The 18121-nt window shown below is 49.1% G+C and overlaps 1 protein-coding gene across 1 annotated transcript in view; it reads left to right on the forward strand.

The window, feature by feature from the left end:
• The window catches only part of MFSD6L (major facilitator superfamily domain containing 6 like), a 31511-nt gene that overhangs the window by 2616 nt on the left and 10774 nt on the right, over positions 1 to 18121 (forward strand). The window contains exon 2 of the mRNA XM_052808456.1: positions 14512 to 14632. Within this exon, the coding sequence (XP_052664416.1) occupies positions 14512 to 14632 (121 nt within the window). The remainder of the gene's footprint in view (positions 1 to 14511; positions 14633 to 18121) is intronic.

The raw sequence follows: 18121 nt of genomic DNA on the forward strand, positions 1-18121 counted from the left end.
TGGGATTGAAGTATGCCACTGCATCAGCATCTATTGGAAAAAACCTACCATGTCTGCTCACAGTCAGTGCCTGCTGGCTGTCCAAGTCCAGCAGAGCAGCCTGTGGACTTCCTTGCATTTATTTACCTAAGGTAGCACCCAGCATTCAGGGTGACCAGGAAGCAGTCTGCCCTCCTGATTTGAGTAACTTCTGTGGGCTGGCAATTAACGTAGGGCAATATTTTTTCAGAATGAACTTGGCATTGGCTGAGTTGATCTGGTCAAAGCTGGTGATCCTCCCTGGGCCAGTTTGGCCCGCGGGCAGCCCTCTTCTCACGTTTCCTATTTACAACTAAATCTGTGTCTTGAACAGGGCCTGCTAAGTCCAGAAGGATCCTCAAGCTGCCTTATATGCCTTGCCTTAACCTCAAAAGCACAGAGATTTCAACTCCTCTTCAATAGGTAAGATTTGCTTACAAATGAAAAGTTGGTGGTCTGATCTCATTAAAAGACCTGTATCAGACCTTAAACGGGGCTGGCAGAGAAGCTTTGAGCCTTACAGTCCTTTCAGCTACCATCAAAAGCTGCTGTCAGTTCATTAGGTACTTCCTTGGTCAAGGTACTACATCATTCTTTTGCAGAGGGATAGATTTTAATAACGTCTTCCTAGTGTTTTACAAGCCATAAGACAGGTAGCTGCAAAAAGCAAAATATTTATTTAAATGCATATTTAATTTCTAATATGCAAATGGCCTTGCAGTCTGTCACCCCGCTGCATTCTGGACTCAGTAGAAAGTGGTTGGAGACAAGGAAAAGCAATGCCATTGAAGATGATCTCTTTTTCTGTATGCATGGATTCCAGATTATCTGTACATCACATGCTTTCAGGGCAATTAGCTCTGTTTTCCTGGCACAAATCCCATATGCCATACAGAATACTCTACTAGAATGACTCTATAGATAGAATTGTCCTCGTGCCAAGAATAGCTGGAACTTTTTATTAAGATGTTACCTTCTCCCAGGAATTCAAACTTGAGAACAATTTTAGTGTCAAGAATTTATCCCAGCTTTATTATCATATAATACCTCAGAAACTCTAATTACTTGTTAATAGAGTATCTGACTTAAGTCTTGAGTAACATAACTGCAAGCAACACATCGTAGAGTAATGTGTGATTCTGTGAGATGAATGCTGCAGAAATAGCTGGAATGGTTTAAAATGCAGTTGCTTCTTCAGCTGGAAGTCACTGCCCTCATTTGAAGCCAATGAAATGGGTGATATGTGCTGGTTTTATCTGCTTCAGCACAAAACCAGCTGCTGTAATTCCAGTTTTGCAGAGAGAAACCTTGAAAAGTGCTTGTGCAATCCATCCTGTGACCGTGGCAGAGAGGCAATAACGGCTGCCTGGCAGAGACATGGTGTGACTCCCCCGGGCTCTTACCTCCGCGGTCATTTTGGCCATGGATGTTTAGATGTGCTCAGCCACTGCCGCGATGAACTGGGATTTCGGGTGTGGCCCAAAGTTTAACTTCAGTATAATAATCTTGCGTAATAAGATTTTTTTTTTTAAGTTATTAATCCAATAAACACATTTGGTGCTGATTCAGGGGAGAATTGTATTTATACAGTGTGAAATATGTTCTGAATTACAAACCACTATGGAAGTCAGGGTGGCAGAGGGCTGATTCACTGAAGAAATTGCACAAATTTGGTTAAATCATTTTCCACTGAGGTTTATACGGTTTCTGTGTGTGAGCTCTATAACATAGGTGACTCAATTTCTTCCTCTCTGATGGTCACAGACCCTGCAAGCCAAAAGGGTAAGGAAGGAGGTGGACTTAAATTGTTCTGTGTGAGACTTCTTTGCTGTGAGCATGGCTTTATTGTTGTTGCAGAAGTAAGAACATGCTAAGGCATTTAATGCTGTTGGGAATAAGATGTAACCAAGAAGAACCAAACTGCCTTTGGGGAAGATAGATTCTCTTGATGTATTTCCAACCACATCAGCAGTTATTTTTGCATTACTTTGCAACTATTTGCTAAAAAATGGATGTAGAAACTTCTGTTTCTTTAAGTTTTTACTCTTAAACAGCAATTCTAAGGATAAAAGTGATTATAAAATCACATAAGATTTTACTGTTTGCCTACTTCACGGTGAACTTCAAGCAAATTTCAGAGGCTTGTATGTAGAAATACTTTTTTTTTTTTTGTCCCTTGGTGTCAGTCCAGGGTCTAAGTTGAGCTGTGTCCTTCTTCTCTGAATACAGTTAGGTTTAATTGAGCTCAGGAGGCAAACCACAGTTAGCGTTGAGGAACAAGTTCTGCACAATGACAGTCTTTGTAGCTCTTAGATTTTAAATTTCACATAGCTCAATGTATGTGTACTTTGTGGGAGGTTTCAAAGGATCTAAGTAAATCAGTTTTATTAGATGAGACATCATTTGCCAAAAAATGACAAAGGCCTCTTTGCTTATCATGAAACAACTTACAGGCCCTGCAGGTAGTTTCGGTATACAGCTGATGCAGCTGAACTGGAATCTGAGTAACTCATTGCATCAGACACCTTATCTTGCTTTTTAAAAATTTGTTCCCAAGTTATAAGGGAACTAAAATTGCACATTCTGTCCTTCTGGCAGTTATTTTATGATGGGATATTGCAAATGTTTCCTTCAGCTCCTTTCTCTGTGCACCTCACATCTGTGATTGACTTGAATAGTGTGGCACTCTGAGAATGTGAAATTGGGTAAAACTCAGTGGGCACTGATCTCTAAATGTTCATTTTTCTTGTGGATATGATCAGCATGGTAAGGTCCTTTCCAGTGTTCTCCAAAGATTTCTGTAATTCAGCAAACAACTACAGCATGTTTTTGTGGACTGTAGTGAAATCTGCCCAGATGAATTCACAGGGAGGCTTTTGTATTTTTGTAATGAGTCATTTCCCAAAATTGTAGATGTTCAGCAAACAACCACAGCATGTTTTTGTGGATTGTAGTGAAATCTGCCCAGATGAATTCACAGGGAGGCTTTTGTATTTTTGTAATGAGTTGTTTCCCAAAATCGTAGATGTTCAGCAAACAACCACAGCATGTTTTTGTGGACTGTAGTGAAATCTGCCCAGATGAATTCACAGGGAGGCTTTTGTATTTTTGTAATGAGTCGTTTCCCAAAATTGTAGATATGGTCCATTTAAGGTAAGTCCATTTAGCTGTAGTTTGATTAGAAGGGGAGAGTGATGTTTTTGAGAGCTGTGGAGTTATTCTGCATGTTCTGAATCTTAAAAGCAAGAGCTTTTTGAACTGTCCTTTCTTCCGTGACAGGGTGTAATGCCTCTAAGGCACGATCCGTGCTGTCTTCAGTGCTGCTAGTAAAAGTGTTTCTCATTTTGTTGATCTTTAAAGTACAGACAAGACATTCCCACTCTGATTTGAACTCTTAGGTGAATTATGATTCCAGCATGGTACCAAGATTCTGTGCCTTTATAATATGGGTCCCATATAGACTTCTTACAAGTATTAGGCAGCTCCTGACCATTACTGGCATGAGCACTAAGCAGTACTAATGCAGGGGGAAAAAAAAGAGTCTATCTTGAAGTATCTTGACACTCTCAGCTTGGCATCTGTATCGATGTATTTATCAAGAGGGAGGCAGTGCGAAGGAATATCTGCTAATTTAGATTGTACATTTCTCAGGGAACAGATAAATTTTTTTCTGTGTGGTTTCTCTCTGGGGCCTGGTTTTGCTGTAATATAAATGACTTTTCTGGCCAAGGGCAATTTTTTACTTTAAATTGGGTATGTTGAGACCATAAAACTGTGAACCCAAGTGTAGAGGTATGAGACAACTTTAAAATTAACCTTTGTGTCACCTTTAGTATTTAGAAATCTGCCTGAAGAAATGAAGGAACAGAAAGCATAGATATCTTATCACAACCTCACCAGTAGAGCAGACAGGGAAGTTGTTGGTAACATGACTTCATTTTTGAAACTTTGAGAACATTTCTACCTCTAATCAGGTTGAAAGGTCAGAACTATGGAGGTAGTTACAACACTGAAGATAGTAGGCTTGTGTTAACACGTGTTTTTATTGTTAGTGAAAGGAATTTTGAGTCAGGAAACACAATCACATGCTGAAATAACTTTAATATTCAAAGCATCAATTGAGAAACATGAACTGGATTTTTTGACAAATCCTAAGGAAAATAAATACATTAAATAACTCCAAACCAGTTATTCTGACATGTACATCCCTCCACAGGAATAAGCATTCAGGTCCTTGGTCCTTTCTCAACAAGTGACAAATTAAAATACTCAGCTTCCTTCTGTCATCAAGATGCGCCTAATTGAGTTGGCAGTGAAGCCAACCGTGAGCATCACCTTGGAAGTGTTTTTAAAGACTCAGAATTTGTTGAATGTGCCTTAGCGGTGTCTGTTGTTTGCTGTTGCCTACGTAGGTTGTTTCTTTAAAGAGCTTCAAATGACTGTGTCCATACTGATGTTCTCCAAGCTGCATTTTAATTCTCTTTGTATTTGTCAGCACCTTTCAAGTAGTACTGTTGCTTGGTACTAGATGATGTTCTGTTTATAAGCTTATAATGTATGTGTACTTACTGTTGTGTAGGTGCTTGGTTTCTACAAAGTGACTGTATACAGGGAAATACTAGCGCTTTTAAGAAATATTCTGCTAGTGCCCTGAAAGTGTTGCTGTTAGTGACTCTTCTCTCATGTAGACCAATGTAAAAGTCACCTCAAGACCCATTAAAACTTCTCAGCCATGGATTCAAGGACATAGAGCATACCTGGGTGAAGGAAGAACCACAGCGTACGCCTGTCAGGCAGTTTGCATGGGGCACACCAACTGTTTCTCTACTGTGTGGTGCACTTGGTTTGCATTTACCTCTGCAGAATGGATTTGCACATAATGATTACATTCAATATGGCAGACCAAATAGCGTGCGTTAATTGGATCATAACTCTGTGTATGACTCTGGACTGTTTGATTTAATCCCATGCATTTATTAAGAATAAAGTGAGTTGAATTCAAGTTGCAGCCCACATCAGATCTGGCTACTCATGGCGAAAGTAAGGCTGTAGAGTGTTTGACTGAAGGACTGATTAAAGTATTTACACGTTCATTTTCTCTGCATTGTGGAGCAATCAAAACAAGGTGAGTCACTTCAGACCATAATCAGTTCATAATTATAGTGATGGTGGATGCTCATCATTTAATGAGCTGAGGAACAGCCAGTTGGTGGCTATTCTTACCTTTCACATTAAAACAAACCAACCACAAAATCCTGAAGTGGCTGTGTCCCTCAGCTGGGCTTTGCCTGTCTAACTGAGAGCCTGGGAGTTAAAATTACAGTGCAGCTGCCTTACAAAACTCAGGGCATTCCTGAACAGTTCACTCAAATAGTGAAACTTCATATTTTTCAAGAAACACTGTTTCAGCTGTGGGGTGGGTTTCAGCACACTTCTGTGGCCTTGTGGCTTTATGTTGCTCCTGTCTGTTTTCAGAGGATTGCCGAAGTAAGGTGCTGCTGCGGCCGCTCACAGTTCCCCGGCTCTCGGACACTGCTGCTGCATTTCAAACCTGGAGCAGCAGCTCCCGTGTCCTTTCTATTTTTTTTTTCCTTTTTCTGTGCACAGACTCTTAATTTTTGTCTCCTCATTTTGTTTATATGCCACAGTTATCCTCAATGAATGAAGCACCGTCTCCCTTGCACATGTTCTGGTTTAAAACACTGCACCACGTCAAAAGTCAGCAGCTCCTCTCTGGTTTTTGAAGATGGGAATTCAAAGATTTTGCTCAGATTTATGTCAATTCCCATAAGGATGTTTCATACGGATTAGCTCGGCAGCCTGTTTCCTTAGGGAGGGGAGCTGCTAGAGATGAGGACGCTGCAAGGTACTGATAGCAGATACCACAGTCTGGTATTTCTCTGCAGGAGGTGATCCTCTGGACCCACCCCTTATATTGCCATGCCTCTGTTTTGCTCACTGATAGCTTATTTTATTGCATTGACTGTTGACTTCTAGCAATGTCGCTGCCAGCCAGGCGGGAGGACGGCTGGGTGGCAGGATGAGAGAGCAGAAGCCCGCAGCTGCTCCCTCAGACCTGGCCCTCACCTCTCCGCTGCCATTGCCCCTGCTGCTCTCCAGCCCAGTGACTTTGCGCGTCGCTTCCCAAAATGTGCGGGAAGGTGTCCCTGAGCCCCCTCGTGAAGGTGGCATGTCCCCGAGCCCAGCCTCATCCTCGCCTTGGGCCTGTGCTCTTGCACAAAGCCAGTGTAGGGACATCAGTGTCACCTGCAGGCATGTCCTAGCAGAGAAACGTGTCCTAGCAGAGGAACGTGTCCTAGCAGAGGACATGTGTCCCCTCCATGTGTTTTGGGGAAGGTGGTGCTGAGGCATGTGCCTCCATGGAGGACCGCAGGTTGTGAATCCTTGGTGGAGTAAGTGCTTCTGGTATGACTGAGTGAGAAGTGTAAAACCCTGTGAGAGGGAGAGTTTACAATCCACACCCTGTCCTCACCTTCCCGGTACCAGTTTGCTGGCACAAGCCTTCAAGATGGTGGGACTGGTCCTTGCTGTGTCCCACTGGAGAGCCTGGCCGGAGGGAGGGAGGAGAGGGGCAGCGCTCGTCACCGGGATCCCCGTTGCTGTGGGTGCTGCCAACACACTACGGACCAACCTTTGAATTCTAGGCCGACGCACAACTTTGAACATTTTCTAAACACTTGCTGTTGTATTTTTCTGTAGGGAAAAGTTACTTCTGCTGGAAAGCGCAGCTGCCCCTCCTTACCTCCCTCCTCACAGGGTCTTCGGGTGGGGACCTGTTTCATGCCGTGCCTCACCCCACAGCCCGCCCCGTGTCCCACACAGGCTCTGCAAAGCCTGGTCCTCTTTAGCGACAGGAGCAATGCGTGTGCCCCCTCCCGCCCCCCCGCCCCGGGCAGACCCACCACGAAGCCTTTTCCAGCTGCTGTGCCAGATGGGGCTACTTTTTTTTTTTTTATGCTTTTATTGCTGCAGTTTTCGGGAGACTTGCGGGGCTGCGGAGCACCCTCTCCGGGTGGGTTAAAGGGGGGCCGTGCCGCCGGTGCCGGAACCCCGGGGAAATAACCGGGCTGACGCTGCAGGGGGGTCCCGGGGGGCGCGGGGGGGGGGGAGCGGGGCGCTGGCGCGGGGGGCGGCGGCCGGCAGAGGGCGCGGAGCGGCGGGAGCCCCCGCCCGCCCCGGCGGAGCGGAGCGGAGCGGGCAGGGCTGCGGCATGGAGGGGAGCAGGACCCCCCCCCGGTACGGATCGCTGGAGTCCACCCGGTGGCCGCCCGCCGGCGCGGGGCCAGGTGAGCACGGCGGGACCGGGGCGGGCAGAGGCGCTGCCGGATCCAAACTTACCCCCCCCCGCCCCGCCCCGACCCCGGTGGCTCCGGGACTCCCCGGGCACCCGAGCCCCGGGACCTGGCGGGGAACCGGCGGCTTCATCCATGAAAGGGGGCCCCGCGGCCATCGGGAGTGGGGCAGGAGGGATGGGCTGGGGTGGGGGGGATTAGAAGGACGGAGGGAAGGGGTGGATGGAGAGGAGGGATGAGCGGAAGGGGGGATGAAGGGAGGGAAGGGCTGGATGGGGGCGAGGAGTGAATGGAAGGAGGGAAGGGCTGGATGGAGGGGAGGAAGGACGGAGAGAAGGGACTGGATGGGAGGAAGGATGGAGGGAAGGAGGGATGGCTGGAGGGAATGAACCGGTGGAAGGAGGGATGCAGCCCGCCATCCGGCTGATGCTGCCCGGAGAGACACGGAGCCGCTGTGCTGTCATGCCCGGTTGCGGGCATGGCTGTGACCGGGAGACGGCTGCCCACCCTGTCCTTCGCTGCCTTTTCCCCTCTCTGACCAGTTCCTCCAGTAGTAAAGGGGATGGGCAGAGGAGGAACCCGACCAGGGGGATTGTCCTGGGCAGAGTCCCCGACCTTGGGGTGGGAGGAAGGGGCCCAATGCGGGGCTGTGGGCAACATCCTGGGGAGGGGAGGCTCCTGCAGTCCCTCTGCCATGACATCCCTCCGACCTCTCCCCTTCCCCATCCCTTTCTGCTCCCCCTTAGCCCCTTGCACTCAGCGAGATAGGGACAGGCAGCTGGAAGGGCAGGGAAGGAGGGATGGAGCAAACTCCAGCATCCTGCTTGGTATTACTGTGGGGGGATGCTGTCCGTGAAGCTGCTCATCTCCTTGGTGAGCTGCCTGAAGTTTTAGTCCTTCTCATTTGTGCCTTTCAGCATGGCAATATGTATCCTCCCCTCCACACCTCCCTTGCCTGGGAAGTGTCTATGTGGAAACCCTGCCCTTGGGGGGTCTGAGAACTTCCATCACCTGGATCCTCTGCTCCCAGCAGCTGGGTAACATCAGGGTGGTCCAGGGAAGGGTCAAACACTTGCCGGACTCAGGGTGCTGGGTATGACCCGGGCATCCCTGCCTTGGGTGCCTGCGAGCAGCATTGTGGTGGTTGCGATATTTGCTCATTCGATGCAGTTCTGTAAACTCCCAGTGCCTGGGGGACTCTCATGATGGGTGAGAATGTGACAACAGTTGGTGTCTGTTTTTTGAATGCTGCTCTGCTGTTTGCTACCATCCCAGGAAATCTCAGGCCAACCCTGTGAAGCACTGAGCACACGCAGCCTCTTGCCCTGCTTGTGCTCAGGAGGTGACCCAGGGGAAGCATGCACAGAGCAGCGGGGTGTTGCGAAGGGGCTATGGCCCTGGTGATAACCCCCTGTAAGTCATCTTGGGGTACCTCATCCGTGAACTCTGGTCTTTTTAACGGCTGTCTAACACGGCCCCAGTGGTGCTGGCTGTGCCAGGGGCTGCACAAGCACAGCCAGATAAATCCTCCCTGGCTGCAATGGGCCAAAGGCTGCACATTTCTCCCTGGTTTACTAGAGGGGGCACTGGCAGGGAAACAGTGCCATGGTTTGCAGGCTGCCAGTAGCTGTGATCCCTCCCATCTGAGCATGATCCTGTCCTCTGGGACCAGCATGCTTGGCCACGCGTTTTTCAGTCCTGGAGGCTCGTGTCCCTCCTGCCAGACAGTGTGGGTGGTGGGGATAGCATCCCCTCTGACAAGGCTGCCCCAGAGCCAGGCAGTGGGTTACCATCTCTCTCATTATTGAGCTTGTGGAGCAAGGGCTGAATGCTCCCTGCCCGTGCTGCTTTCTATGGAAGAGAAAAGCAAACGGCTGAGTTAAAGGCCTCTTGGGATGGAGCCCAAGTAAAGAGCTCTGACCTCCTCCACAGGGGACTGTCAATCAATTGCCCAACTTTAATCATGAAGTAAATTGCTTGAAACTCAACCCTGCGCTGGTTGCTGCTGTGACTCATCTCAGGCTTGCTGCTGGCTGTCTAAATGTTTTCACCAAAGCCATATGGAGTGGAAGTCTCCAGCTATTATACTCCTCATTAACGATACTTGCTTCCCCTGGGCCATGTGTGATGATTAGAGCATCTCCAAGTTTAAATCGAAGCTTTCTCCCCTTCCTTGACTTGCCAGGTTGAAATGGTGTCAGTCAGGGGTCCTTTGGCTCAAGCAGCGTGGGCTTGATTTCTGTGCCTGGCCGTGCTGTTGCATGTGCAGCTGTGGGAGCAAAGGGACCCCTGGACAGCGTGGATGCACATGGGTGTCATCCCTCTCCATCCCCAAAGGGAGACTCAGGACTGTGAGCTTGATCACAGCTTTAATAAACATTCCTGCCTTAGGCCCTCACTGGTGCCAGGCACTTAGGGAGGGTGTAAGAAACCCATTCTCAGCTTGGCAAAACCATCTCCAGTGAGATCTTTTGCCCAGCTCTCTGCTTACAGGCTGTGCTGGGTTTTAATCCCTCATGAGCTCTGAGTGTCTGTACTTGCCATTTGTGACTGCTGTATGGTGCTGCTGCCATCACACAGGTTCATGGGTGCACGGTGCCCTTTGGTCTCACCACCATCTCAGGAAAGCTGTGATCAGGCCCATGCCTGTAGCTGCTGGGGTTTGGGATCTCAGCATCGCCCCATATCTGCCTGGAGAAGCATCTCCTGAGCTAGCAGGGAAGATCCATGCACATCCCAATCGGTGGTCACAGACTGATCTCATTACATGGAATCGCAGAGGAATTTGGATCAGGAGGGACCTCTGGAGATACTGAGTTCAACTGCTTGCTCAAAGCAGGCTTAGTAGATCAGGTTGCTCACAGTCCTGTCCAGGAGGTATCCTGGACCAAAGATGGAGATCCCACAACCACTCTGATCCTTGTTCCAGTGTCTGAACAACCCTTCAACCTGCTTCTCTCAGCCTCTCCTCATCTGTCTTGTGCTCCAGCCCCCACCCTCACTCAGATGTTTAGGTCCTGGCATGATCACCTGTGGTCCTGGGCAGACGCAAGGAGTCTCCATCAGCAAGTTCATCTTCCCATCCTATCAGCTGCCTTTTAGTCACCTGAAAGGATTCATTGGTTTCTCGTGAGGTTTAGTAGATGGTTTTGGTGCAGACGCATAGCTCTGTGTCCCCTTGTCCAGGTGCTTCCTCCTACGGTTCATGGAATTCATTTTGCAGGAGCATTCTACTGGGACTGCCCTCCCTCTGCTTCTGCCCTGAATTAAGCAGCTCCAGGCACATGAGTACCCTCTTAGAGCTTCTTGTCCAGGACTTACTGCTTTGGTGAGCAGTTCCCTGGCACACCTGATGACACATCTTGCCTGAGGGATGCAGAGTAACCACACCACCTGAAGGCACAGCTGAGGGCTGAGGACCTTCCAGCTTGAGCCCTGCAGCTGTTGCTCTGCTGGGTGGTGTAGACCTGTTCGCTGTCCCCATTTCACAGGATGCTCCTGACCTGCAGCAGGAGGCTGCTGGGGAGTGTCCTCCAGAAAGGTGACTTTGGGGGAGTGCGTGAGGGCAGCTCCTCTTGGGCAGGGTGGTCCCAGCCACACCGTATTCCCTGTCTTTGATGGGAACCCACCCAGAGCTGAGCCAGACACTTTCTTGCTCTTGTGGGCAGTTGTCTACGGGCTGAAATTACGTCCCAGCCTCCTGCCACAGATGGGAGAGAGCAACCCAGCGCTGCCACCTCCTCCCTTTGTATACACAGGCAAAGATTCACCTCTCCCATCTGGGATGACTTCTGCTGATGAGGTTCTGGGATGAGAATGGAGAAGCAGCGATGCTGACACCTTTTTCAATCCCTTTCACTCACCCACTGGGAAACAGCTGGCTGATAACCTCAGCCAAATACTTCTGCCACCAGTGATCAAAGATATTCTGGGTTATTCACCCACCCACACAGGCCAGGAGTGACAGTCCCCCTCCCCCAGACCCACCCCTGTGCTCCTAGGGGTGATTAGATTTGTCCTTGGCTAATGAAGGCTGCAGTAAGCTCGTATCTTTGTTTATTGGCGCATCTGTAAAATAATCAGCCTTGTCATTTTAGCCTGGTCACAGAAGCGACACTTAGAGCAGTGCAGCTTTCTCCTGACAGGTCTAGAGCTGCACCGAAGTACAGCCAAACCCCAGGGAGTGGCTGCCTGCAAGTACAGGAGATCCTGCCTGTCCCTGGCGCATGGCCCCAGCTGCCCACCGGCGCTGGGTGTGGGCGCATCAAAAGATCCTGGGTAAGAAGAGCTCCGGGGTGGCAGAGCAGCAGGATGCCTGGGACGAGGGACCTCAGCATCCTGGTCCCCTAGCAACTGCACTCTGGTCCCCTAGCAACCGCATCCTGGTCCTGTAGCAACCACAGTCCGGTCCCCTAGCAACCCCCTTCAGGCCCATAGAAACAAGCCTAAGAGGGGGTTTCTGTGCCAATTTGTAGCACAGCCATTGAGCAAGAGCTGATGGAGGGCAGCGCATCCAATCCCACACTTTGTCCGACCCGTGTATTCATCAGTCTGTCCTGAGCAGGCACTGGTTCCTGAGAGCATCCTGACGGCTTAGAATGGGGAGCGATCGAGGATTCTGCACGCTGGCATTAGCTGAACATGGCCTTTGTGGCTAGGGGAAGTGGGAGATAATCTCCAAGTAGTCCTCATGAGTTTCTAAGCCAGAAACAGCAGAAATCTATTCTCCAAACCAGTCACACTAATCCAAACCACTCGTATTTCCACTAATAAACCTTCTCTGCCAGCAGCCTTGGAAACATGCCTCTCACTCTGGGAATGATTTCTCAAGCAGTTTTACATGATGGGTAGAAGACCAGTTAGTGCAGAGTGTTTTGCCTTGTGTCTTAATGCTGGTCTCTTCCTGCCCTGTAACCCTCAGCACTGGCCTGGGTCCCATTTGGGATCCCCAAGCCACATGCTCCAGCTCTGACATCTCCAGCTCCCAGGCCTCAGCTGCCCAGAAAATCCTGCTTCCAGAGTTGGTGCTCCCTGGCTGCGCTTTCCCCTCTCCCTGCACAGGGAAAGTCCCAGGGCTGCAGGAAGGCAAAGTCTCGGAGTGGAGATGTGCCCTGTGAAGATTCAAAGGAAGCAGAATTTGCCCCTGCTGTTCATGGTTTCTAATGTTTTCTCAGAGCCTGGCTTTGCAGTAGCTGCTAAGCCTCCTCTCGCCAACCTGTGCTGTGTGTACATCACAGGAGAGCCAGATTAGCCTGCATGTGATAAATGTGCTGCTGCATGTCACTGATAACAAGCTCAGTGATGTGTCTCTGAGAGCCAGACCAGGCTGGGAGGTGGGAGCTTGCCTGGGAGCAAAACCTCAGCTATTCCCATAAAATGGGCTGGGAGCTGCTGTGGGACGTGCAGGTTCACAGGCACTGCGTGAGTCAGCATGGCATCCTCGTGTAAATCAGTGTGACAGTCGTGCAAACCAGTGGGACATCTGTGTGTAAATCAGTGGAGCTGGGGGGGGAGGCAGAACTGGTGGTCAGAGCAATGGATCAAAGTTGCTGGGCTCTTGTCCTGTCTGTCCCTGGGCTTGCCACTGTGCTCTTCTAAAATATAAATTACAGCCCTGTCCTGGTTTTGGCTGGGATAGAGTTAATTGTCTTCCTAGCAGCTGGTATAGTGTTATGTTTTGGGTTCAGTATGAGAAGAATGTTGATAACACACTGATGTTTTCAGTTGTTGCTAAGTAGTGTTTATACCAAGTCAAGGATTTTTCAGCTTCTCATGCCCAGCCATCGGGAAGGCTGGAGGGGCACAAGAAACTGGGAGGGGACACAGCCAGGGCAGCTGACCCCAACTGGCCAAAGGGATATTCCATACGTTGTGACATCATGCCCAGTATCTAAACTAGGGGGAGTTGGCCTGTGGGGGGGATCACTGCTTGGGAACTAACTGGGCACCAGTCAGCGAGTGGTGAGCAATTGCATTGTGCATCACTTCTTTTGTATATTCCAAATATTTTATTATTATTGCCATTTTAATATTATTATGATTATTATTTTCTTCCTTTCTGTCCTATTAAACTGTCTTCATCTCAGCCTACGAGTTTTACTTTTTTTCTGATTCTCTCCCCCAGCGCACTGGGTAGGGGAGAAGGGAGTGAGCAGCTGCATGGTGCTTAGTTGCTGGCTGGGGTTAAACCATGACAAACCCCCTTTTCCCGCATTTTGCTGTGAGGCTCTTGCTTCTTGCCCTGAGCAAGTGACATCCTCTTTCCCTGCCTCAGTTTCCCCAGGTGGGTTATAGAGGTGATGCTCAGCACTCCAGAGGAACTGGCCTGCTGGGTACCATGGGGGCTTTTCCCCCCAGTGAGTTGGGAAGGATGGAGGGGTCTTCATCCAGCCTGTGATGGACGGGCAGCAGCTCTGGAACTTCACCTCCATGACTCCTTAGCTCTGTGCTGTATGGGCCCAGCATTTGTCCCTGGCACATACTGGAGGAGGGTGCACACACAGGCTCATGTCTGTGCTGGAGATGCCTGAGGCTTACGTGGTTCTGGAAAAAGAAAGAGACATTCCTGTCCTTCCCTCCAGCAGTTTTTAGCTCCCTTGGCCTCCCACTGTTCAGCAGAGGGGAAAGCCTTGGAAATTTGGGGCTTTCTCAGCAGCACAGAGCCCAGCACGGCACTGGTGTGAGCAGGGTGTGCTGCAAAGCCACAACAAGCAGGCAAAATGATGCTTGTTTCTAAGGCTCAGAGAGCTGCAAGCTCAGACGAGGTGGCCTGCTGGTCTCCAAGGTCCTCTTTCATGCAGACACTTCATGCATATTGCATGTGTGTTTGGAGCTGTGCTCAGCAAGCCAAGCAGGCTTTGATGTGAACACACCAATGAGCAGACCTGTTCCAGTGCCCCGCCTCACATAAAGCATAAATAAAGGCAAAAACAGTTACCGGCAGCTCAATGCCCTTGCATATGTTGGTAACTTTCCATGTGCTGCTTGGGCTGTCTGCTCTTGCAGCACCCAGCAGAGTAGCAAGAAGTCTGGAAACAAGTTTAAAACTGTGCATGTGATTAGTGGTTATGCTGCTCTGGTGTTTGCAGGGGGGTCCCCGTGACAGCCCTGTGGTCCCTCTTGTCCTCAGCACCCATTTGACATCTCCTGCTGGCTAACTTGGGTCCTGTTTCATTTGCAGAAGACGAGATTGTTTCCATGGCTGACTCGACCACCACCATCGATGACATTGAAGGGGAGCTCTTCAAAATCGAGAGGATCAGGGAGATCCTGGTGAGGAGGGAGTCAGAGCTGCGGTACATGTGAGTACCTGCCCTCCTGCGCTGTCCCCCCTTCCCAGGGTCACCCCAGTGTTTTCTGCCTGCCTGATCAAACATGGATCGTCCCCAGGGATGGGCAGAGCTGAAGCCGCTTTCCACCTCGTTTTCCACCTGGAAGAGCAGCCTCTTCCACCGCTCTGGCCTTGCTCTTGGAAGGGGCTTGAATGGGTCCCTGTTACAAAGCTGCCACTCATGCTGTGATGATTTGAGCCAGCCTATTTCTATGCAAACAGAGTTTATGAGATGGGTTTAACTACACTAAATGTTTCCATATTCAACCACAAGCACCCTGGCTTCCCAGTGGGTCCATACTCTTCCTCAGTGCATGCTTCTTGGGCTGGGCTTGGGAAGGGACCCAAGGTTTGGTGGCTCATTGCTGCTCTGGAGATACCGCTTTGCCCTGGCACGCAGATCTGCTGCTGTTGAACAGCCACACGACCACAGTTTACTCTCCCCGTATTGAAGTATTACACATCCTCCCAGCTCCTCCTTTCCTCCTCCATCGCCTGACTGCTGGGGTCATCAAGACACATTGGGGCTGGACTGGCATCAGTGCCTGATGCCTGTCCCCACACCGCATCCTGCTCTCCACTCCCAGCACAGCCTTTGGAGCCAGATGAGGAGGGAATGATTTTCTCCAGGGTCCATTTCAATAATCAAAGCAGTTTTTGAGTAAAAATCTGTAGGCCTTTCACATTTAAGGCAATCAAATAGCCACTGTGTTGCCATGGTACTAACCAGCACTTAAGGTGATAAATAACATTTTCCCTGGTTATATTGGGAGCTTTTATGGTTTGGGAGGGAAAGGACTAACTAGCATTCATAGTCTGGGTTGATTAAGCTTTTTAATACCACTAAATTGCTATAGTCAGCCCAGTCCTGAGATCCCATGCAACACAAAGCCTGGTACCTTTTACTGGTAATGACAAAGATCATATTTACTGGGCTGCAGCACTTGATATGCTGCTTTTTTAATGTGTCTGGGTCCCCACTGGTACCTGCGCTACAAGGATCGCCAAAGCCTGGAAATGCCTGTGTAAATCTGCTGTCTGGGGAGGCTGTGAGCCAGTCTATGGTTTAGAGGCTCAAATTTGGAGTGATGACCTCTTTGAGGCACAGTTCCCCCTGAATATATTGTTGGAAATCATAAAAGGTGTAGTTCTTAAATGCTTTCATAGCAACCGGTACCTAAATCTCACAGGTTCTGTCAAAACTCACATCTCTTGCTTTTTCTTATCCCTTTATTGGTTTTCTTCCTTGGCTTGCACTTGGAAAACAAAAGGAAATCACCTACAGAAACCACATACCGGGCGGGGCATGGCTGCAAAAGTGATCACTTGGAAGTTTAGAACCACCAGGATTACATGCCTGTGTGGTTTGGAGGCGGCGTGGGGAACTCAAGCCTTGGCTCTGCAGAGCGCGGCAGCAAGGACCAGCTTGGGTCTGCAAGGCAGGGAAAGCTGAGGGCTTTCCTGAGCATCACTGCTGGAGAAGAGGGATCCCAGACCTGGGTTCTGCAGGACAGGGTTAAAAAGGATGGGGACCTGGGGCTGCAAGGGCTTTTTTTTTCCCAATGGGGAAAAAAATGTGATATTCAGGCTGGTTGGGCTGTGGGGCTCAGGGAGATAGACATCTCCGTTGACGTGCTGCCAAACAGAGGAGTGACCTGTCTGGTCAGTTGATAGCAATTGGTGTTTTCTTCTTGTTGGAAATATCAACCTAAAACATTCCAACATTTCTGAGATGTCTGTGCTCTGGAAAACAATGAAACTCCCAATATTTCTCCTTTTATAGGGCAAAAAGAAAGGTCTGAAATTCCTGTGGGAGGTTCAGCTCCATACCTCACCTGCTCAGTGCTCTCATCTGCTTCCTGGGGCCAGACAAGGGTAGCATGGCTGTGGCTGGTGCTGCAGTAAGTTTTATCACCAGTGGTAGAAGTAATCTCAGCTCAAGCAGCAGCCTTCTGGGTGACTGTCTTTGCAATCTCTCCCAAGTTTTATTGAAATAAGAATTTTTATTATTGCCCATTTATTATTCTCATTATCAGTTTTTACAGAATTAAATTCCAATTTAATTTTAATAACAATTCAGTTATCATTTGGCTGTTTATTTTAATTTTAATAAGTGTATCACTAGCAATCAGCCTGTTGCCCATGTGTCCCATGCAGACCTCCTCGCTGGTGCTCTTTGTACAACCTCAGGGCTTAGCCACTGTAGGACTATGAGCAGGCAATAAAAGGACATACCTCCCTGCTCTCCATGTGCCACTCCCAGACAATGGCATCAGTGGAACTGCTCAGTGTGGTATGCAAACAAATGACACTGTCAGATGGAGCAAAAATCTGACAGAGCCAAGAGGAAGTCTTCTCCTCCACCTAAGACGACCTTCTCCTACAGCAATATCTCACAGGGTCCCTCTTCATCAGTCTCTTTATATACCCTTCCCTTATTAATATTTCTGATGTCCTCGGCTCAGCTGACAAAGCTGCATCTTCAAGTAGATCCAGCAAATATGACTCATCCCAGAAGGGGTGGAAGGCATGACTCAGTGGAAGGACCAGCAGGATTATTGAAGATGCACATGGAGCTTTTAGTAGTGCATACTTCAAAAGGAACCAAAGGCACATCTGTTCAAGGTGGCACCAGCTCATAAGTCAATCATGTATTATCTGTAGACCCAGATCATGTGTTAGGGTTTCTCATCACTCATGGCCATGGAGCTTGCTAGAAATCTCAGCTGTGCTCTTCCAGTTTGGTTGATCTCCCATGCGCCCTGCAAAGCGTCCAAGGAGTCCTTCTGCACTGAAGGCTTGGACAACCTTGGGAAGCTCATCCTAAGATGCCGGGGTGCTTGGTAGGGCTTAGGAATATGTATGGTGCCTCTGTCTAGGTGAAAAATAGGTTGACTGATTCCTCATAGTCAACATTTGGACATGCATATTTCAAAAGGAACCAAAGACACTTCTGTTCAAGGTGGCACCAGCTCATAAGTCAATCATGTATTGTCTGTAGACGCGGATCATGTGTTAGGATTTCTGTTTTGGAGGCTCAGTCCAGACAGGTTGATGACTGTACTCCGTGGTGGCAGTTCAGTTCACAAAACTGGTCGGTGAACATGATGTTTAATGGGGGCAAATGCTTCCTATCCCATGCCATCTAGGCAAGGTACCGTGCACAGGGCAGCACAGGGCCAAATCCTGTATGGACACATCTGGTCTCCAAGTGAGAGGTTTGTACCAGCAGGTATTTTCCCAGCACAGACTGCTAACAGCGCCCACGTCTGTTGTCTAAAACATCCAGGACTGCGGTCCACAGGTCTCTAAGGTCTAGGGAGCTAGGCATTTCTGAGATATCAGTGAATTAGTTGCACTGTCATAAGGAAATGGTCCTGGTCAGAGTGTCCACATCTACCTCAGGGTGATGATGGGAACCCCCTTTTCTGCTGGTGGAGCTACTCAGCACCATTTGAAT

This window comes from Harpia harpyja, chromosome 14 (genome assembly GCF_026419915.1).
Source record: "Harpia harpyja isolate bHarHar1 chromosome 14, bHarHar1 primary haplotype, whole genome shotgun sequence".
Lineage (NCBI taxonomy): Eukaryota > Metazoa > Chordata > Aves > Accipitriformes > Accipitridae > Harpia > Harpia harpyja.